This window comes from Salvelinus sp. IW2-2015, linkage group LG33 (genome assembly GCF_002910315.2).
Source record: "Salvelinus sp. IW2-2015 linkage group LG33, ASM291031v2, whole genome shotgun sequence".
NCBI classification, from domain to species: domain Eukaryota; kingdom Metazoa; phylum Chordata; class Actinopteri; order Salmoniformes; family Salmonidae; genus Salvelinus; species Salvelinus sp. IW2-2015.
In genome coordinates, this window is record NC_036872.1 from 37870194 (window position 1) to 37887608 (window position 17415).

At 44.3% G+C, this 17415-nt stretch overlaps 1 protein-coding gene across 2 annotated transcripts; it reads left to right on the top strand.

The window, feature by feature from the left end:
* Nucleotides 1–7: 7 nt before the first annotated feature.
* On the top strand, nt 8–17346 carry LOC111958052 (ankyrin repeat domain-containing protein 31). 2 transcript variants are annotated; one of them, XM_024134806.2, is made up of 11 exons: nt 8–1860; nt 3543–3701; nt 4138–4280; nt 4514–4646; nt 6975–7219; nt 7686–7782; nt 9920–10016; nt 11851–12598; nt 12815–12958; nt 15009–15165; nt 16273–17346. In XM_024134806.2, exons 1-11 carry the CDS (start codon nt 582–584, stop codon nt 16410–16412), a joined length of 3342 nt encoding a protein of 1113 aa, XP_023990574.1. In that variant the 5' UTR covers nt 8–581; the 3' UTR covers nt 16413–17346. The 2 variants fall into 2 exon arrangements, with proteins under 2 accessions (XP_023990574.1, XP_070293019.1); XM_070436918.1 differs by lacking the exons at nt 15009–15165; nt 16273–17346 and having other exon boundaries at nt 11851–12648; nt 12815–12935.
* The last annotated feature ends 69 nt before the right edge of the window (nt 17347–17415 follow it).

Here is a 17415-nt window from a genome sequence, read left to right on the forward strand (position 1 = left end):
GCCAGAGCCAGAGAGAGGAGATCACTCTAGATAGGAATCTCTCCCGGCATACTGACCACTGCCAGAGCCAGAGAGAGGAGATCACTCTAGATAGGAATCTCTCCCAGCATACTGACCACTGCCAGAGAGAGGAGATCACTCTAGATAGGAATCTCTCCCAGCATACTGACCAGAGCCAGAGAGAGGAGATCACTCTAGATAGGAATCTCTCCCAGCATACTGACCAGAGTCAGAGAGAGGAGATCACTCTAGATAGGAATCTCTCCCAGCATACGGACCATTGCCAGAGAGAGGAGCTAACTCTAACTCAAGAGGGGCATCTTTCCCAGCATACTGACCACACAGATAAAGCAGGGTTCAATCTAGGTGAATATTTCAATTTTAACTCAACAACGAGTGCTGACAGATACCAACACAATAACACTATCTGGGCAGAGGAAATCAGTCAAAACCCTGACCAGAATACATGTCCTGAAGCCTCAGTGCCGCTAGCTGGATTGGATGCCACAAGAAACAGCATCTCCACCGATAAGTCAAAGGTCACCCTCACCCACCGACCTGCTAGGCCAGAGATTGACCCCATGGACAACACCAGATCTGGGGTAGAGGTTGACCTGAGCCTAATGGACCAGGATGACACCTGCTGTACCCTTATAGACAACCTCTCACTTGTTGAACACCTGTCCCTGTCCAGAGAACCTGTCCCTTTGGAAACCACTGACGCTGTGAATACCTGTGTGGCTGGGGCATCATCTCCATTTATTGATGATCAGTGTAGCGTGTCTCTTCTTCCGCCTTATTCAGACGCTACAACAACAACAACAACAACAACACACCTGGATGTCACAAGACAAGCTTCCATTGTCGACGAGAAGCAGACACGACCAGTAGAGGCACCATCAGCGATGGAGGATGATAATGATGAATATCTTGGCTCTTGCAACACTAGCTCACCATCCCTCCTAGTGGCTGAGGAGCTCCACGGGCCTGTGGGGATATCAGAATGTACAGAGACCAATATCGATACACTGTTTATGCAGAGAGCAAGTCAAATCCCCAAAGCTTCTCCCATTGGATCAGATGTTGGTTTAAAAGCCAACCTGCTAAAATGCACTGGTCTCGATCTCCAGCTGATTGGAGACGGACTGGACAGAGAGACCATGGCTGCTGCGACTGGTAGAGATGGTGAGACATGTCATATTGATGGTGGACATTGTGAGGGAGGCTCTGTAACACACAGAGAGTCTAGAGACCCGGATGCTTCTACTACTGACAACACTTTGTCTTCAGACAATAAAGACAATGGTGCTGACAGCTTCGTTGACTCTGACTGCACCGTGGTCTCTGAGCTGGACCAAGCAGAGACCAAGAACRATGATCTGGGACAAGTTGAAAAGGAGGAGGTGGCGAAAGCTCATGTTCAACTTGATTCAGAAGCGACAATTGGTTCCGTCCAAGATCAAGTGAGAGAAGTAGAAAACCCAACCCCCGGGGCTGAAGTTGAGACTTTAGATCCATTAATAGATTACTCTGAGGCGTGTGAGAGGAATGGTARTGGATATACTACTACTGTAATGGAGGACTCCACTAGCCTGTTACCCGCTTTAGATAGCTGCCAAGCGAAGGACGGTGTGAAGGAAGATGAACCAGAGATGAACACTATGCAAGGTGATACGGGCAGCRCCAAACAGCACAACAGCTGTAGTCAACACAAGAGGAAAGCCAAGAGCAGTAGAGCCAGACCTGGCAAGAGGCAGGCCAAGCTGTTGTTGAAACCAAAGCCAAAGCCAAACCCTTGGGCATCGCAAAACACCAGTACTAGTTACACAACAGGTGGTGCTGATACCTCGTCTAGTTCAGGTATTGGAATATTGTATTCATGAATAGATTCACTTTTTCAACATTGTTCATTTGATTCATAAATACAGTCAGGTCCATAAATATTTGCACATTGACCAAGTTATTATTATTTCGGCTCTGTACGCCACCACAATGGATTTGACTATCAAGGTTGAGATTAAAGTTAATTTGAGGATATTTACATCCAAGTCGGGTGAACGGTGTAGGAATTACAGCACTTTTTATGTGGTCCCCACAATTTTAGGGGCTCCAAAAGTAATTGGACAAACTAACATGATCATAAATTAAATGGTGAGTTTTAATACTTAGTTGCAAATCCTTTGCGGTCAATGACTGCCTGAAGACTGGAACCCATAGGCATTACCAGATGCTGGGTTTCTTCCCTGGTGATTCTCTGCCAGGCTTTTACTGAAGCTGTCTTCAGTTCCTGCTTGTTCTTGGGGCGTTTTGCCTTCAGCAAGTGAAATACATGCTCAATTAGATTCAGGTCAGGGGATTGACTTGGCCATTGCAGAACATTCGTATTGGGTTGCTTTCGCAGTTTGCTTCGGGTCATTGTCCATCTGCACTGTGAGGCGCCGTCCAATGAGTTTTGAAGCATTTGGCTGAATCTGAGCAGATAATATATCCCTAAACACTTCAGAATTCATCCTGCTGCTTTTGTCAGCAGTCATATCATCAATAAATACAAGGGAACCAGTTCCATTGGCAGCCATACATGCCCAAGCCATAACACTACCTCCACCATGCTTCACAGATGAGGTGGTATGCTTCGGATCATGAGCAGTTCCTTCCCTTCTCCATACTCTTCTCTTCCCATCATTCTGGTACAAGTTGATCTTTGTCTCGTCTGTCGATAGGATGTTGTTCCAGAATTKAACAGGCTTTTTTAGATGTTGTTTGACAAACTCTAATCTGGTCTTCCTGTTTTTGAKGCTTACCAGTGGTTTACATCCTGTGGTAAACCACTGTATTTACTCTGGTCTTCTCTTGAATGTTGACTTTGACACAGTTACGCCTACTTCCTGGATGTTTTTTTTTCTTGATCTGGCCAACTGTTGTGAAGGGGTTTTTCTTCACCAGGGAAGAACAGTTGTTTTCCGTGGTCTTCCRGGCCTTTTTGTGTTCCTGAGCTCACCAGTACGTTCTTTTTAGAATGTACCAAATAGTTGATTTGGGGCTCCCGAGTGGTTCAGTGGTCTAAGGCACTACATCTCAGTGCTGGAGGCGTCACTACAGACCCTGGTTCAGCGGTCTAAGGCACTACATCTCAGTGCTGGAGGCGTCACTACAGACACCCTGGTTCAGCGGTCTAAGGCACTACATCTCAGTGCTGGAGGCGTCACTACAGACACCCTGGTTCAGCGGTCTAAGGCACTACATCAGTGCTGGAGGCGTCACTACAGACACCCTACACCGTTCACCTGATTTGGATGTACATACCCTCAAATTAAAGCTGGAAGTCTGCTGAAAGTTGGCGTACAGAGCCAAAATGATGATAACTTGGTCAATATCCAAATATGTATGGCAAACAGATAGTAAAATATTGTATCAAATAGAACATCTTACATAATTCTGTGTCTGTGACTTTCCCATTTGTTGTCACCTTGATCAATCATATTTTATTTATATTTCATACATATTTTATTTATATGCTCGTCTTTCTATCAATGTTTTATCAGTAGGTCACATGCATGGCACAAAGATTCCCTTGCGGAATCTCCACAAGAGAAACAGTATGGGAGAGAGCCACCTTCACCTGGCATGCAAGAAAGGAGACCTGGCTCTAGTGAGAGGCCTTCTGGAAGCAGGCCTAAATGTCAATCAGATAGATCACGCAGGTTTGTAACAGCCCAGACTCTACTATTTCATTTTTATTCACCTTTATTTTTTAACAGGGTGTCATTGAAACCAAGTGTATTTTTTTCTTCTTCAAATGAGCCCTGCACAATACAAAACACACATCAATAMAAAACTATCMAAATAAAATATACAATTTACAAARCATATCTGGTCAGATCCATGGTTGCTTTTGTTCCCCAGTACAATACTTAAAAATGACAACCTTTTTCATATAAAATCAAACTGATCCCCAACATATTCCCAATTTTTTTGAGGGGGAAACCAGTCCTCTTTTACTATTGTTTTACCGTTSTGTCTTTCTCTCTGTCCATTAATACACTTAGTTACACAATCCTTTTATGCCTTTATCACTGTTTGTAAATGACGACGAATGCTTATAATGCATCGCAACCTGTGTGTGTGTGTGTGTGCCAGGCTGGACGGCGCTGCATGAGGCCAGTGCTACAGGCTTCGAGGCTGTGGTCAAGGAGCTACTGCAGGCTGGGGCTGATGTTACCAGTAGAGGTCTGGAGGGCCTCGCTCCTCTACATGATGCTGCTGCCTCAGGACACTACAAGGTACGCTACATACTCTGATTGATACGCTCGCGTTGATTATGACGTACTGACACTCGGATGTGTATTGTATGCCCGTTGAGAATCAAACATCAAATTATTCCCAACTTCATGTCTGAATATATAGTGTCCTTTTATTTTTGTGAATTGTGTGTTTTTCATCATTAACATTTCTATCAATATTGTTTGATAATGTGAGGCTGAAATGCCCTCCCCCCCTGCGTTGAGGCCCTCAGGTAGTGCAGCTTCTTCTCCAGTATGGCGCAAACCCCCGAGACAAAAACGCTCTGGGCCAGACCGCTGGAGACCTAGCCTGCCACGACGACATCAAACAACTCCTCTCCACATTCCCAGGCCCGTTTGTCCAACGTGAGCAACCTAGCGAAGCACCTAAACACAAGTATGGGTAGCTGCAGCCCAATATGGTGAACAGAGTATGGGCCAGTGGGCGTGTCGAAAKAAATGGGTGTATGGAAAGCGAATCAGCTAATTGGGCAGATTTGTTGCCACTCAAGACAGTTTTGCGTTGCTGATCGGGTTGCACGACAAGACAATAAGCCAGCAACCAGTGMACCGGTGAGACCTGAGATCTGACCTTAATACCCAGTAGGAAGCTTCTGTTAAAAATAAAAAATAAATGCAATAAGGAATTGAGACCATAAGCTCAAGAGAAGTTTCAAGTGTTTAATACCAAGGATACAGTCAGCTGAGTGCATCCATTTAGAAAGATCACAACACATTTTATACTCTTCCCTTTTGGGCGTCACCTCCCCAGCTATACATTTTATGAGCCCAGTGAGTTTCCCTCTGGTTCCCCTGTGGAATGTCCATGGTCCTCTCTTTGTTTAGCCAGATGTCAGAATCACAACCCGTCCATCTTCTGTTCTGGGCCTGACCCTGCTCTCTGATCCAAGGCAATTTCCTCTTATCTGATCAGGTCAACCTTTCTAAATTAGCATACACACAGTTTCATGGACTAAACTCCATTAATACTCACAGTAATCATTCACGAAACAGGATACAAACTAACTACAGTTTAACTTGAAACATGTTACATTTTTTAATAGAATCCATCACTTCTTACCTGGTAGARCGGTCATGTCGCCGGCGGTAGCTAACGTGACCATGTTTTTCCCTCCCATGATTTTATTTCAACTAGGACAGCAGCCTACACAATAAATAATGAATATTGTTGTCACTTTGACACATGCACAGTCTACTCAATGGGGAGGGAATGAACKGCAACAGCACCGGGACACAGTGCCCTTTGCTCCCGCTTGACAAGCACTACTGTCCGGCAATGGCGTGGGAAGTAGCTACCTAGTATCAGGGTAACGGTCACAGTAAGCACACGCATACAATGCCGGAAGCAACAGTCCACCCATCATCAGTACTTTAAATTAAATWAAAAATAAACAATCTTYGGGTTTATAACTGAAAATKTACAATTATTTGTGTAAAATCGACCGGTGAAATAGGACTCATCCAGTAGTCCAATCKCTCGTGGTATGCTAGCTCAACGTAATGTATGGTAGTGGAAGAAGAAGAAAAACACAGCTCAATCAAAACCCTCTAACCCAGGGTTTCCCAAACTAGGTCCTGGGTCCCCCTCTTGGGTCCACGTTTTGTTTTAGGCCCCTAGCACTACACAGCTGATCAAATAATCAAAGCTTGATGACGAGTTGGTTATTTGAATCAGCTGTGTAGTGCTAGGGGCCTAAAACAAAACGTGGACCCAAGAGGGGGGGGAGGGGCAGGACAGAGTTTGGGAAACCTTGGTCTAACCTATAGCAGAGCGCTTTCGACACACCCACTTCTATCCACACGTCCGTTGCTTTCCTTTCGACACACCCACTTTTATCCACACGTCCGTTGCTTTCCTTTCGACACACCCACTTTTATCCACACGTCCGTTGCTTTCCTTTCGACACACCCACTTCTATCTACACGTCCATTACTTTCCTTTCGACACACCCACTCACCCATAATCCGGTCACCATGATGAGCAGCAGCTACCCCCTTCTCTGTAACCAAGGTACATAACATTCATACCAGTCTTTTGCAGACCTGGGTTCAAATACTATTTAGAAATCATTTAAAATACTGTAGCTGCGCTTGATTGAGCTTGCCTATTGCAATGAAACCAATAGAACGATTTAAAATAGTATTTGAACCCAGGTGTGTAAGAGGCACATTCCCAGCCTGCCTCTTCTGAGATATTTATAKTACAGGCCACGATGCTGCAATATTGATTAGAGGGGTACGTTGCCAAMAGTTCAATGGGATATTTTTAGGCCTCAGATTGACAGGAAGTGCTTTTTTTTTATCCTATTCGGCTGTTACTATCCAGATTTACTTATTTGTTATCAGTTACTTTATTGATCATAAATATAATCTTGATTTAAGACATGTACACACAACACACTTTACAACATGTACATAAAGAGCAGGGTTGTGGTCAAATGAGGTCAGTCAATTCAGGAAGCTATTTGAATTKAAAATGTAAATAATTTTGAGAAGTCATCGAAAATGTATTTTTAAAAATATTTTACAATAATTAAGTAACAATGTCAGTTTACTTTTTGTATTGACTGTCTTCATTTTGAATTGACCCTGATAAAGAGACATAGTGTTAGCTGCAACTCTAACAATATCAGTTGTCCATTTCCTGAGAGAATGTGGTATGTATTCATTCAGGAAGTTCTGCGCCCTCTGAGAGGCCCTCTGAGCGTTGTGGTGTCTCTRGGTCTGGGTCTGAGGGTCGCAGCAGAAGGAAGCCAGCTGGCCCAGCCCGTCTCTGCTGTGAAGGCGACTGGGAAAGGCACAAAGCCAGACACACAGGTGTCAGGGATACAGACAGAGACGGACAGCCAGGAGACGGAGGACGAGACAGGCAGCCTGGTGACATTCAGCCCAGACAGAAAGACAGCACCACTGAGACAGTAAAAGCTAAATACAGTACACACCTCTGAAAGTTGTAGAATAAATASTAGTTTAACATCAGAGTTAGCTATTTAGGAATTTCTTTGAGAGAGAAAAGAGAATATTTGAACGAGTACAACATGTTTTAATGTAAGGAYTATCWAGCATTGGGTTGGATTCTGTGTCTMGTCAAATCAAAGTTTATTGGTTGTGCACACAGTTCAGCAGATTTTATAGCGCTTGAAGCCAAATGCTTATGTTACTAGCTCCTTTACAACGCAGTAAAATGTCAACAAATACACAAATATTCCAAATTTAAAAAAAGAAATAAACATCTTCAAATGTCAGAATGAATCCAATTAACCCACACATGGCACTGTAACAGTAATCCAAATGCAATTTAGTCCGCTTAAAAATGAGTCATTAGAAAATATTGGAACATTGATATGTATAATAAGATCCTCTTTTGATGTTGTTTCTCTCCAGCTGAATCCCTCTGAAGCTATCACTACGGCTCTGGACGGTGTGGACCGGAAACAACAGGAAATGTCAACCTGGAAACTAAATAAGTCAGAGGATGCAGGTAAAACAGCTGAAGGCAAACTTTTAAGGAGGCTTGACAATGACAGCAGAGACACTTTCATTGAGTATTGGCTTGAAATCACACACCACGAGGTATTGAATAGTCCTTCAAAATGTTCTCTCACACAAACCTCTCTGGATATGTCTATGTTATGTTTATTCAAAACCAGTTCTGGCGGGAAAACAGGGCCCATATCCACAAAAACGCCATAATGATAATAATAGCATACATTTTACTCTCATAGGTACAAATAAAAGCTATACATGAAGCTCTTTAGTCATGAGATCCAACAGATATTTAAGAGTCCGATGATAGCTGTCCTAATCAGTTTCAGAGTGACCAGCAGCTGTCTGGATAATAGAACAATGTAGTGAGTCAGGGTTCCTGCTCACATGCACTGTCTGGATAATAGAACAATGCAGTGAGTCAGTGGTTCCTGCTCCAAATGCAGCTGTCTGGATAAATGAAACAATGAGTGAGTCAGTGGTCCTGCTCCACATGCAGCTGTCTGGATAATAGAACAATGTAGTGAGTCAGTGGTTCCTGCTCCACATGCAGCTGTCTGGATTATAGAACAATTAGTGAGTCAGTGGTCCTGCTCCACATGCAGCTGTCTGGATAATAGAACAATGTAGTGAGTCAGTGGTCCTGCTCCACATGCACTGTCTGATAATAGAACAATGAGTGATGTGCTAGATGAGTTCCGACCCACATGCAGCTGTCATGGTATAACAAATAGTGAACAAGCTGTCAGTTCCCGAGGTGTCTCAGTGATTCGTGCTCTCCACATAATGCATGCCTGTCTGCAGATGTCAATTAAGGAACAGATTCGACCAGTGATTTAACACTGATCTCTGCTTTTTCCACATATCAACTGCTCTAATTCATATAAATATATGCTGTTATGCAATAATTGCCTTCAATTTAGTCTTCACCAGTGAGGATAACCAATAACTACACTCTCACATCCCTTCATCCAACTCTTCACAATCGACGATGGCAAAGTAGTGTCAAGCACTGGTTTGATAGAGTGTTATTAACTTTTATAAACAGGCCTGTCATTTTTCATCACATCATTCAAATTAACATCAGCCAGCTAGAATACCTCAAATTAATAAAACGGGACCACAGCTAGAATTACCTACAACAAATATACCACAAAATCGAAACAACACAGGAAAACAAGGACTTGAACCATAAACCAACAACAGCTCGAGATGTGGAAACAGCACAACGACCACTATTGCCGTACAAGAAGCGCGCCAATCTAAGTCAACGCCTAATAACATGGTCTACCATTTAGAAGCTATCTTCCAGTATCACCTCTGATTTGATTCGCAGCCGGTAGGTAATAAGTTTCTTCTATGGTCCACTCCCATTTTGGTTTTCCTTCCCCTGGCGTTATGTGTTTCTGTTTCAATAGTTCTGTTTCTGAGGAGGCCTCTTTCAGGCGTGTCGTGTTACCTTAATTAAGTATACTAGTTTCCGTTTACTTGAGCCTCTGAAACAAGAGCCAGCGACCCATCGGTAGCTGGCTTATGTTAACTTTGACTATGTTGATGAAAATGACAGACCTTTTCAAAAGTTGAATACAACTTTATCAACAAGTGACTTGACACCTACTTTGCCAAAGCGATTTAGAGTTGTTAAACGGGAGTGACGAGTGTGTTATGTTAATATTGTAAAAAATTATGTTTGTAAACAACCTTCAGAATTGGTATATTAAAAAAAAAAGTAATATGCAAAATATGCATGCCARCATATTAGGCAATTAAGAGTAGGCAGGCAACAATTATTTAAAATGTTTTACCATTGCAACATTTGATGTACACATTCCACGTGGTTCTCTGGAGCGTTCTGGAGCGTTGGTTATTCCACATACTYGCTACAATGTCAATGAGCGCTATCACTTTCTTTACTTTGCGGTACCTCAAACTGTCGTGATTACCAGCTGAGATAAACTTTTTAGGAGTTGATTTTACTCCTGGCTCAGAGTTTGTCAGAGCACTGGCTTAACATCACCCCAAAACCTGCGCTGAGCTGGGAGGTTTTTGTTGTCTTAAAACAGGTTTTAACAGGATTCCTAGGACCCTTTCTGAGATGCCTCACCTACTCATTTGTTTAAATTTCCCTGTAGACAAATTGACGATGGCGCTATCAGAGATCCAGAGTGTTCTGAATGTTGTGCTGGAGAAACAGCAGGCAGAGAAAGATGACCTCACCAAGAAGTACAGGTCTGGAAACAACACTGCTTTCTATTGCTTCACCACTTCTTGAGTTTCAAGTTTATCATGTTTTGTACACACACACACACACAAACACACACCCCACCCAAACACACACACCCCACCCAAACCAACATCCTGAGTGTGATGTTTATCAAGCTCTGCTGTGTGACTCAGCTTATTGGTGAGTCAGTGACTAAAGAAAACAGTGGGGTGCATAGAATTAAAGAACAGAAAAGGGTGACCTTCTTGTCGTGCGAAAGCTTAAACCTCATTAATTAATTCTTAATTATGAAACCTCATTATAAAACTTGGATTATGAAACCTCATTATAAAACTTGGATTATGAAACCTCATTATAAAACCTCATATGTTGCGGTGTCACTACAGCCTGGGGTTCGATCCCACAAACGGCTGTGAACGGGAGTCCCATAGGGTGTCACACAATTGCCACAGCGTCGTCCAGGTTAGGGGAGGGTTTGGCCGGGGGTGCTTTACTTGGCTCATCGCGCTCTAGCGACTCCTTGTGGCGGGCCGGGCGCCTGCAGGCTGACTGGTCATCAGTTGAAAGGTGATTCCTCCGACACATTGGTGCAGCTGGCTTTCAGGTTAAGCGAGCGGGTGGTAAGAAGTGCAGTTTGGTGAGTCATGTTTTGGAGGAAGCATGACTCGACCTTCGCCTCTCCGGAGCCCGTTGGGAAGTTACAGCGATGAGACAAGATGTAGGGGGGGGGGGGTCAAAAATAAATAAATAAAACTCATTATAAAAACCTCATTATTAAAACATTATTAAACCTCATAATCTGGCAGCGTGATTTAATTTGAAACTTTTCTTCAACAATGTGCGTTATAAAGAGGCAGCTAGATGGTGAAGTGTGATTCAACCCTCCAGAGAACGTGTTTCCACAGCTCCAGAGTCCAATGCCGGCGAGCTTTACACCACTCCAGCGCATGGTGATTTTAGGCTTGTGTGCGGTTGCTCGGCCATGGAAACCCATTTCATGAAGCTCCCGACAAACAGTTATTGTGCTGTCGTTGCTTCCAGAGGCAGTTAGGAACTCAGTAGGGAGTGTTTCAAAYGAGGACAGACTATATTTACTCACTTCAGCAACTRGCGGTCCTGTTCGGCTGAGCYATTGTTGCTCCTAGTTTCCACTTCACAATAACAGCACTTACAGTTGACCGGGGTAGTTCTAGCAGTGCAGAAATTTGACGAACTGACTTGTTGGAAAGGTGGCATCCTACAACGGTGCCACGTTGAAAGTCTCTGAGCTCTTCAGTATGACCATTCTACTGCCAATGTTTGTCTATGGAGATTGCATGGCTGCGTGGTTGATTTTCAGCCACACCTGTCAACAACWGCCAAATCCACTAATTTGAAGGGGTGTCCACATACTTTTGTATRTATAGTGTATCTCTGTGGGGGTCAACGTGTATTAGGGTCACAGTACTGTAAAGGTTTATTATGGGAAGAGTTGAGCATCCAGGGTTTGTCTCGTAAGGGTAGATTCAGTCCTAAAATACATTGTTGTATGGATAATACATGGATAACTTCAACTTCTCTTCATCCTCTTCTTCTTCCTTCTCCTGTTCCTCCTCTTCTTCTCTTCCTTTCCTCCTCGTTCTCCTCCTCTTCTTCTTCTCCCCCTTCTTCCTTTCCTTCTCTTCCTTCTCCTTTCCTCCTCGTCCTCCTCTTCCTTCTCCTTCTTTCTTTCCCTCTCCTCTTCCTTCTCCTCCTCCCTCCTCGTTCTCCTCCTCTTCCTTCCTTTCCTCTTCTTCCTCCTTTCCTCCTCCTCCTCCTTCCTCCTTTCCTTCTCCTCGTCCTCTCCTTCTTCTCCTGCAGGATAGCGTCAGACTCGTTCCGGCAGGGAGTGCTGCGTAGTCAGCTGACTTCGTTGGCGTCGCGTCAGAAGAGGCTGCTGGGTATCCTCCAGAAGCAAAGCGACTTCAAGCTCCAGCTCCGCACCTGGAGGGGCCCGACCCTGACTCAGCACCCCAAGACACAGCACTCCCAGGCGGGGAGAGATCAGAACATCTGCCACTCATCAACCACCACTTCCAGCCCTGCTCCCTCAGAAAGGAGCCTCGCAGGCAGCCAGGAGGAGAGCCACGCTTCCCCCTTGTTCACGTCTACTGGTAGTCACGACAACCGAGACAAACAAGAAGGTAGTAGCCAGACATCTCAGGTAGCGCCGCCTCCAACACRACCTCCAACACGATCCGCTACCATGGTAACACTCCCTTGGATCGCCACCACGTCTACCCCTCAGCACACCACCAGGTATTTCGTGGTACCAATGCCCATGGCTCCTCCCTCATCGTCTCTGGCTCCACCCACCAGCACGACTCAGATCAGTAAGGACATTCCAACACAACACCGGGATGACAATAACAACAAAAACAACACTACCTTTCCATCACAACAAGGAAACAGAAACAGCCAACCACAACATGGAAACACCCCTGACATGGGAAGMAAGGTGTTACAACAAGGGACGCCCAGTGATGGAGAAGAGAACAGGAAGTTGATCAGGCTCATCAAGAGAGGGATCATCACACCAGGAGTGGATGTACTACAGCTGATGTGGAGGGTGAGGCAGGGCTGGGGGCAATTCCATTTAAATGTAATCAATTCAGGAAGGTAAGTTCGATTCACATTTTCCTCGTTGCTTTCGATGAGGAACGTCATATACAGTATATATTTCGATAGAAAAGGTCAATTTAACGTTCATATAAAATCATATATTTCCTCATATTTCAATGGAAAGGTTTAAATGACATGGCCGTATTCTGTTCTGTCTTCACAGGGCTGTGTTCACCAGGCGTCTCTGCTCCTAGAAGGCTGGATCAGAGACAGCGTCACGGGCAGAGAGTTCCAGGCCCCAGAGCTCTGGGTAGCAGCTATCCTGGGAAACAACATCCCTGTTTCCTCAACCTACGCCTGGGACAAGGTCAACACTACACTACAGTCTTCCTCTATTAGGAAATACACTACAACACACCTAGTGCTACAGAAAGACTACAAACACATTGATCATTTAATGTGACAAATCTTAGAATATTTTGCACTGCATTTCCTTGACTGCTGAAAGTTATTTTCAGGTAGCCTAAAGTTCTCTTTCTCCCCACTTAAAAAAGTGTTTGTTGCTTTGAGGACCTTTGCACCCCTGTCTGGAAATTAATCTAGGAAAGACTGCGCTGTCCTGAGCCCAAGCTGGTAGAGAAGTTTGCCCCAGTGCCTTGAAATGATCTTGGGTGTTAAACCTCAACCGGTCGAACCATAGCAAACACATCACCATTCTGGAGAAATGGTACAGTGTTTTGTTACTAAAGTTTTCATAAGAAAAAGAAGGAACGTCGACTCATTCCTAATGATCTGGCTGAGTTTCAGTTTGGTCTGTGCTTATTTGTGTAAATACTTACTGGAAACGGAAACGCATCGAGTTTTTACATAGTATTGGATTTATCTTGATCTCTTTGAACATGATCATATCAAAAACCTTCTCTCTTACATAGAAGAAAGAAACAAACACAAAAACACTTGCCAGGACTATTGACGTTGGATTGTCATCTCCCTAGCGATGTTTAATAAACTGTAGAACTGTAGGCTGTCGTGGTCGACATACCGAATCTTATCTGAATCTTGGGCTTGTCTGCTGTCCTAGACTTGTTGGTGCATTGTGGGCCGTAAAGCTGAATGTTGTCTTGGCTGACGAATGCTGCTATGTGGTACATGAAAGAGGATTGCTTCATAAGATAGACATAACCATCTATAGATTTATAGTGATTTTATTATTTATTTCAAGGGATAGCAAGACAGCTAGAGACAGCTAAGCACAGCTAGAGGACAGCTAGAGACAGCTAGAGGACAGCTAAGCGACAGCTGAAGCACAGTCTAGAGGACAGCTAAGCTCCAGTTAGAGGACAGCTAGAAGCACACTAGAGGACAGCAGAGAGCTATGAGAGCGAGCTGAAGCTCAGTAGAGACAGCTAGAGAACAGCTGAAAGCCAGCTAGAGGACAGCTAGAGGACAGCTGAAGCACAGCTAGAGGACAGCTGAAGCACAGTTAGAGGACAGCTAGAGGACAGCTGAAGCACAGCTAGAGGACAGTTAGAGACAGCTGAAGCACAGCTAGAGGACAGCTTGAAGCCAGCTAGAGGACAGCTGAAGCCAGCTAGAGGACAGCTGAAGCCAGCTAGAGGACAGCTGAACAGCTAGAGGACAGCTGAAGCACAGCTAGAGGACAGCTGAGCACATAGAGGACAGCTAGAGGACAGCTGAAGCACAGCTAGAGGACAGCTGAAGCACAGCTAAAAGGACAAGCTGAAGCACAGCTAGAGGACAGCTGAAGCCACAGCTAGAGGACAGCTGAAGCACAGCTAGAGGACAGCTGAAGCACAGCTAGAGGACAGCTAAGCCTAAGTAAGATAGACCCTCCGCTCTGCACTCGTTCTCATTCGTTAAATAAAAAATAGCTAAGCTTGGAAAGCAAAGACACACACACACACAGAGGGTAAAGGCATGGATACGTTTACAATAGCTATGTTATGGAAGATGGAAGGACTTTATCCTGGATGGATGGATGGTCATGGATTTGCTAGTGTTAAGGGGGGGGTCTGCTGTCAATCATTGGTTCAGGTAACCCACGGCAGCCTCTCTCTACATATATAATGCAATGGTTTACATCTATAAAACATTAACCCTTTGTTGTTGCCTCCCATCGGTTGTAGATTGATTGTGTCATTCTGCTGTCTTGTCAGTGTGCCATGGTCACAGTGGCCTGGTTATATGCCACATTAAATGTTGTGGGAGAACGTAATGCACTTGTGTTGGCGCTCGCTCGCACGTACACACACACACACACACACACACACACACACACACACACTCACATAACACACACAATACAAGATTAGAAAAGGAACAAAAGTCTCCTACAAAGCATTACAGAGTATCCAATTGTTGAAATGGTTTGGAAACCCTTGTGTTTGTTTTGACAGGTGACGTACAGAGACAGGTCTCTGTCTGGTTACTTACTGGGCGTAGTGGACGTGACAGCCCCAGCAGCAGCATCACAGAAGCCTGCCGAATCCACACACCATGATGGCTCTTCTGCTCAGCCTCAGGACGTCCCCTCTGCAGGGGCACCTCTCTCAGGTCCGTCAGTTGGTGATTCTCCTATACAGCCTGCTATGTGACAGGTTGATTCTCCTATACAGCCTGCTATGTGACAGGTTGATTCTCCTATAACAGCCTGCTATGTGACAGGTTGATTCTCCTACACAGCCTGCTATGTGACAGGTTGATTCTCCTATACAACCTGCTATGTGACAGGTTGATTCTCCTATACAACTGCCTATGTGACAGGTTGATTCTCCTATAAGCCTGCTATGTGACAGGTTGATTCTCCTATACAGCCTGCTATGTGACAGGTTGATTCTCCTATACAGCCTGCTATGTGACAGGTTGATTCTCCTATACAGCCTGCTATGTGACAGGTTGATTCTCTCTATACAGCCTGCTATTTGACAGGTTGATTCTCCTATACAGCCTGCTATTTGACAGGTTGATTCTCCTATACAGCCTGCTATGTGACAGGTTGATTCTCCTATACAGCTCGCTATGTGACAGGTTGCCTAGTGTCTCTAACTCTTACTGACTGATGTGGAAGGGAAGGGAGAGGGGGGGGGGGGGGGGGGGGGAGGGCAGAGAGTGAGATGAAGGGAAGGGAGAGAGAGACAGAAAGATAAGGGATGAGGGGGGTGGAGGGGAGAGAGGGATTAGGGGGGGGTTGAGGGAGGGGCAGAGCGAGATAAGGGATGGAGAAGAGAGGGGAGAGGGATTGGGAGGGGAGAGAGGGGCAGAGCAAGATAATGGATGGAGAGAGAGTGAGAGGGGGGGGGGGGGAAGAGGGAGAAAGAGGGGGTGGGAGAGACCGGAGAGAAAGAGTGAGGGGGGAGGGAGAGAGCAGTTCAACAGATAAAGTGTGACCGCTGAATCATGTCGTCTATCTTTCAATCATTAATAGGTCTAGACTTAAGGCCTAAGCTATAGTGCACCTGCTGAAGAAACACACACACACACGACCTGGTGATGGGATGCAGAAACACACACTATGGGAGTAGGAGAAATATGTAAATGAACATTACAGCGTGGGAATTTTACGGCTGGGAACGATTCATTGGCTAACTCTCACTGCAGAGTTGCCGATAGAGAATAAACATGAGTTTTGAATGAATTGTGTTTTTGTCTCGCTCTCTACAGAGTCATCGGCAGTACTCAGAAATATAATGCAAATCAAGTCRATCAGATTAATTGGTGACGAGGAGTTTGTGCCCCATCATATAATGGACCGCTACTGGGACAGTCTTACACAGACRCACACTGACGACTGGCTGTTTTAAACTGAACGGAGAGACTGAAGACAATGTTATTCATGTTATATTTCCTTGTTACTGTATCAGCGTTACTTAACACTGTTATCAATGTTGTAATGAAACTCTACTGAGACATTATCACACTGACAACTGGCTGTTTTAAACTCTTTATACCCCATGGAGACACTGAGGACTCATATTAATGTATGATTCATTGTTATCAATGTTATAATTCAAGATGTACAAGTGGGTGTTTTTAGAATGAACTCTTTATCCCACAAAGAGAACTGGACACTCTAGGGCAACTGATGTTATAATTAAGCAATAAGGCACGAGGGGGATGTGTTATATGCCCAATATACCGAGGCTAAGGGCTGTTCTTAAGCACGACGCAATGAAGAGTGCCTGGACACACCCCTTAGCCGTGGTATATTGGCCATATACCACAAACCCCCGAGCTGCCTTATTGCTATTATAAACTGGTTACCAACGTAATTAGAGCAGTTAAAAGTAAATGTTTTGTCATACCCGTGGTATACGGTCTGATATACCACGGCTGTCAGCCAATCAGCATTCAGGGCTCGAACTACCCAGTTTATAATGACTCTTATGTTACACTAATGTTATAATGTAATGTTTTAAAAATGACTGTTATTTGAACACTCATCAATGTTATGATTTATTGATATTCAAGCCTCAAAACTATCAAAGTAGTTCTATGACGTCACCTTTATAGGTTCATTTGTTCTTCTCACGGTTGTGTTTTTCTCCTTAGTGTTGTTATTGTGAAGCCTCATTGGTTCTTGTGCAGCCTAATTGGTTCTTGTGAAGCCTAATTGGTTCTTGTGCAGCCTAATTGGTTCTTGTGAAGCCTAATTGGTTCTTGTGAAGCCTAATTGGTTCTTGTACAGCCTAATTGGTTATTGTTTTTGTGTAAAGTAAAGTTGATCCAAATGTGGAACAGGCTCTTTGTAATTCCATTATTATTGGACCTGATTTAGACGTCCACAACAAGTTTAATTTTCTTAAG